This window comes from Scomber japonicus, chromosome 6, assembly GCF_027409825.1.
Source record: "Scomber japonicus isolate fScoJap1 chromosome 6, fScoJap1.pri, whole genome shotgun sequence".
NCBI lineage: Eukaryota > Metazoa > Chordata > Actinopteri > Scombriformes > Scombridae > Scomber > Scomber japonicus.
The window spans coordinates 28293133-28299004 of NC_070583.1; the positions used below are offsets into that span (position 1 = coordinate 28293133).

At 38.8% G+C, this 5872-nt stretch overlaps 1 protein-coding gene across 2 annotated transcripts; it reads left to right on the top strand.

Annotated features, from left to right (window-relative positions):
* The first annotated feature begins 2146 nt into the window (after positions 1 to 2146).
* Positions 2147 to 5272, top strand: spa17 (sperm autoantigenic protein 17). Of its 2 annotated transcripts, none has more exons than XM_053321289.1 (3): positions 2147 to 2214; positions 3680 to 3881; positions 5217 to 5272. In XM_053321289.1, exons 1-3 carry the CDS (start codon positions 2200 to 2202, stop codon positions 5270 to 5272), a joined length of 273 nt encoding a protein of 90 aa, XP_053177264.1. In that variant the 5' UTR covers positions 2147 to 2199. The 2 variants fall into 2 exon arrangements, with proteins under 2 accessions (XP_053177264.1, XP_053177265.1); XM_053321290.1 differs by having other exon boundaries at positions 3680 to 3835; positions 5217 to 5251.
* The last annotated feature ends 600 nt before the right edge of the window (positions 5273 to 5872 follow it).

Sequence of the window (5872 nt, forward strand, 5' to 3'; positions counted from 1 at the left end):
CATAAAATATGTAAAATTGTACATATTTTACATAATATCTAGCTACACCTCTTTATGTGTTGTCAAATTACAGATAAACATTTTGACATAAGGAAATACCCCAGATAGTTCATAATTTATGGCCATAACTTGTATGATTATAATTTAATAGAGTTTCACCACATCTCTACAGCCTCCACATTCATCAGCATTATAAAATGTTAAATGCTCACAGAGTCTTAGACAGAAGTGTCTTTCGCTAGGATACAGTACAGTATGCTGTGCTCCCATTTCTGTCTCAGGTAGCCCATATAAATAAACTCTTCAAGGACGAGTCTGATCAACAGTGGCCTTCACTTTTTTTGTCCCCAGGTATCTCTAGGGGTAGGTTATTGAAGATATCTCCAAAATAGTTCATTTTTTGGATGACGTTATTCTAATAAACTTTGAATGTCATTGATATATTGATGATAAAAATGGTCTCAACCAAAAATGTACAGAAATGATGGTCCTGGAGTCAATTCCACCAGCATATTCTGCCTTTTCTCTGCTGCATGGTCATAAAACTGTAATACGGTGCTTTTGTTAGCACCAGATCCACTCTCCACTCTCCACTCTCGTGGGAGCCGCCACAGCCTCCGCAGATTGAAACTTGATTCGGTAATCTATCATCATAAAAGACAGACTGAATAATGTGTCTTGTGAATTAGGCCTTTAACATTTTACCGCAGTTAGACCTGTCTGATTTGTCTGGACCAACAAGGCTCCAAACGTGGAGGGAGTGTAGGAAGTGGCACTAAGAATGTTACCATGGTAACCTCTCACCATCCTGCTCTCTCTCAGTGTCGTCATGGACTTAATAGGAGATGGTGATGCTGATAGTTGCTAGGCACTGTCTGTATCAGTAATCTACCTTTAATAGCAGTTTCTAAAAGACTGATAAAACAAAGATAAACAGCACTTTCTGCATTTCTTAAATAAAGTACCATTTGTATGTAATGTTTTGCAGAATTTATTTCAGCTAAAACAGAACTACAACAAACCTGTACACTATATAGGCCATCTAATTTAACAGTGACCTAGCTGTTCCAGTCTTTTTTTAATTTAAATTTGTATGCCTTCACCTCACTGCTTTCAGTTGCCCACAAAGAAGTTTCTATCTACAGAGAACATGTAGATGATTCATCTAATATGAGCAGTCTAATTACATAATGATCGATCACAGTAAATTTAATTAAACAGTAGATATCATTTGTACAAATGAACAAAGTGAACTGATTGATAAACAAGTCATCTCAGTGAAATTAGGCGTGAGGATAAGTTAACATATTGTCTGAATGGTTAGTAAACCAGCAGGACAGTGTTAATGTCAGAGATATAATTCAGATAAATGGATGTTTTCTGTTTCTCTCCCTCTCCGTCTTGTCTCTGAGGCTGGCAGAGGAGTGTGGGCGGCCATACCAGCTGGGATCAGAGGGATGGAGAGGGCTGTTAGCTCGCTCTGCCTCTAATAAATTTATAACACCTCGTAGTGTAAAACAGTCCAAGATGCTTGCACTGTTTTATTTTTCACCCTATTAGTAGAATTTGAAAGTCAGCAATTGTTGTTTTATTACCATCTGAATTTTAAATAGTTTTTCTAGTTTGTCTGTTTTCATTTATGGAGTTTTTTATTGTAACACTGTAAACTTGTGATTTTTTTTTTGTTTATGCTCAGTGCATGTGGTAGTCACTTTTTGTGTTCGTATTTAATACCCAGACTAAACACTTCCATTATTTTTTTACCTGAGTCAGTATTGTCAAACTTTAAATCATTACATAACACTCTTGTCAGTTACTTTTCCTCAGCCTGAGCTCGGTGTTTGTTGAGAAATAAGGTCATTTAAAGGTCTGTAAAAGTAAAAATGTGAACACAGTAGGTCAGCAACCTTAATGAGACTGAAAAGATGGAACACACGCTGTCATGTTTGTAGGAGGTCTCTCGTTCCCTCCCTCCCTCTTTCTCTCTTCCTCTCTCTGACTGTATGTCTCTCTCTCTCACTCTGTGCGTGAGCGGGTGTTACTGAACATACAGTGATTGTTAGTAAGAGCCAGTGAGGCATCTGTATTATACCAGAGACTCATTTAAAGAGAGCTTCCTTGATCCAACTAGAAAACAAGGCACACAAGGCATACTAGGTCAGCTCACCTGAAGACTGAAGTCATCTCTGAGAGTAAGACATGGACTGTCACAATGTAAGTAGAAGCTTCAGATTAACTTTTTTTAATAGATCCATTTTTTTCAGTTTGGTAGGTAGACACACATACAGTTGGGTAATGCACTTAGTAACTAATGATATTTACAAGTGTTTGGTTTCCTTCAAACTACATCTTGCTGTGTGTGTTATTGTCAGTATATCTTTTCTAGAGTAGAATTTACTATGCCAACTAATTGTATATTTATGACTCACAAATGATTCATTTCTCACAGAAAAAACTCACACAGAAACTTCTTGTTTAATAGTGAATGAGTTTCATTCTGTTTTCATGATAAGTGGATAAGATTACACAAGATTTGCATTAGAATATTTGTAAGGACTCTGAGGCAATAGCCACAATAGATGATCCCTGAGGTGTATAGACAGCAAAATCCAGTCCTGTATCTCTGCCGCTGCAAAATCTGCTGGATTCTGGCTGGTCTGTGAGCAGTCAGACAGAGAGGCTAATGAATGCTGCCTGAACAGGTGGGTGGTCACACTCCTACATTGGAGGGGTTTCACTGGAGACATGATGCACAGCTTCACCAAGGTAGTGGGATGACAGTGGGCTCGTTCTGTGGGTTGCTTTTGTGTGAAATGTCAATCTGTTTCCATAATGGGGTGTAGCTGATGTGTGTACACCACAGAAATTGAATTGGGGGTTTACATAACTTGTCGACACCCTTGGCGCTATTCTGTTGACCCTTTATGACAAGCCAGAAATTCTCTTCCGCCCACCCCATGTTTCCTTTGGGACAGTGGATCCCGTACTTCCAGTGACTGGATAAGCTGCTGGTGTTGACTGCAGCAGTCTTTTCGCTGGGTCATCTTTTTCAGCCCAGTCTGCAGAGCAAGTTTTCCCTGAAAGACATTTTTAAACCTCACCGTTTTTTAATGATACCCTTAGTTTCAAATCACAAGACTTTCCTAGGCTAAGAATGTATTTTTACCTTCACTGCGTCTTAACAGTAAATTTAAGTTTATTCGTGTAATAAACAATGATCTTACAATCATTGGCGATTGATGAGTTTGGGAATCCATGTGTCTTATAGAGAAAGCCTTTTCCATGTTCTATCCTAAATGACACAACAAACAATAGTAATTCATTACAAAATAGTCTGACTCAGACATGTTTTTTTCAGTAGGAGTGTTATACAGGGTATGACAAGAGGAGAAAGGGAGAGAAAAATGGGAGGCAAAGTGGGTTATTGACCTCCTGAGTGCACCATTGAAGTCATGGAATAAGGGAGAGCCACTCAAAAACAAGCGCACAACCCTCACTGTCAAAAAAGAAAAAGCGCTGTAGCATACTGTTAACATTACAAAATATATTGTAGCCATCTGTTAAAGATGATATTTTCTTACCAATATTCCAGGAAGAAAACATCCTCATTTGACCATCCCTCTTGTACCTATCCTATTCTATGTTGTACTCAACCACTATTTTTTGGTTCTGTCACCAGGAGGAGTGCAGCCGGCCCCAGGAGGAGGAGGACATCATGGACATTCCCCTGGATGACCCAGAGGCCAACAGGGCCGCTGCCAAGATCCAGGCTGGTTTCCGTGGTCACATGACCCGTAAGAAGATGAAGCCGGAGGACAAAGCAGAAGGGGAGGAGGTGAGCAGCACTGGGGATGTGCTCAACGGCAGCCAGGGGGACACAGGTCAGTGGTGTAGAACCAGGGGATAAGAGTAGGTCCCATAATGCCGTTAAAGAGGACATTATGGCTAGTGACGTTAAGGATGGTAACAGAGTCTCTTATCAGGAGCTGAAACTACAGTAGGTAATATGAGGTAAGTGAGATAAGGGACATGATTTGCATCATTGACCATAAAACAGAGTCTCATGAGACATGGAGTTTAAAGCAAGTAAACATTCAAAATAATGTAAGGCATAGATCAAATGAAAGTATGTTCTGCATGTTGTTGGTCGAGCATTAGTTCTCATTTTAAGGTGTTAGAAAAGTGATCTTTTCTCAGAGCACAGCACTGACAGCACAAATCAATTTACCATTTTACATAGTAGAAAAAGAAACCAATTAAAAGCTATGCATTATTAAATGCACTTATTAGAGCCCCTTATGAGTTACCCTATCTGTGATTAATGTAATACATAACTGAGTGACTCATTTAATTACTCTGTAGAGTCTCCAGCAACAGATGATTGAATCGTTCAATTACGTCATTTGTTAAAAGGGTTATAAATGAATCTGCTTGTAGATGTGCTGTTAAATCACTGGAAGAGAAGAGTAATTAGAGTTAATTTTACATGGAAACAAAATTACATTCTCACAATTTTATTTATACTGATCAAAAATAATTTTCTGTGTTCTTCCGTTCTGATTTTATGCTTATACAATCCTCTCCGCAAAGTGAAAATGCTTAAAGACAATAAGGTCATTACAGTAAAGCTATAAATAAATAACCACACATTTACATCAGTTATCCACTCAAATCTGATTTTTTTTTCTTCTATCCCTCAAAATTTCACCTTTTACTGTAAGACAAGCCACATTTTCTTTGGGTATGCGGCTGACACAAGGGATCTACGTCAATGATTCTTCCTAACCCAGTTGCTGTCTGCCTAGCATCCTCATGTAGGAGATGTATTTATAGCTCCAGGTGCATTCAGTATATACTTCAGAGGGCCAAGCAGAATTAATGGACCTGTCGGACTGGAACCCTACTGTGCACCTCCCATTGGAGGAGACCCCTTTTCACAACAGAAGTGGGTTTTGGAGCCCATTGGTTATGTCTGCTGTCACCCCTCACAGATAATCTAGTTCTCAGCATCACACAACGATGTAAAACTAAATTCTAAAAATGTATATTTGCATAATGGTAAGTTTTGCCTCCTTTGAAAATGAATTCTCCATAAGTCTCAACACCATTACAGTCAAGTTTTTTTTTTGTTTTTCTTAAATAATGCATCCACCCACAAGTAACATTAAAAACTACCTTGACGTGCTTAACTCCACCTTGCCAATTTCTGTTTTTAGAGACAGGAGGATCGGGGGCAGTAGAGGGAGACGACACATCTGTGCCAGAGCAGTGACGCCCCTGTCCTGACCTGGATGAAGAGAAAAGAGGTTGAAACCAGGTAGCAAGAAAGATGGCTGGCATAAGCTGGCTGGGCTGGCTTTTAGGCACACCTTTTTACCCCCCGGAGTCATTTTCCTTTCAACACAAACTAGCAGTAGAAAATGAGCAGACAGTTTTGAGGGTGTGTTATGTGAATTTTGTAAACTTTAACACTTCTGCATGTCCAGCAGTCTCATCAGTACGGATGTCTTTGACCCAGAATTTGCAACTCACTGCATGTACTTGTGAAACTTCTGGTAGTGTGCTAGTTTTTAGATGATGATCTGTGAATGTGAAAATGAATGTCCTCTAAATGCTAAACAGGGCCTATTTTGGATGGATCAGTTCATACCATCTGTGTATAAATCTTGTGTGCATCAGCATTACACTTTGCGTAATTAGTGGCTTAAATGTTATTTTGCATTGCTTTTTGATGTGCTTGTATCATGACTATCATTTACCTATATGACTTGCTTACAAAATGATTAAAACATCAAAAGAGAAGTAGCTATGTATGTTCTATTTATTCTAATTTATCTTGTTCAGATTGCAAATGCTTTGATTATCTTTTTTG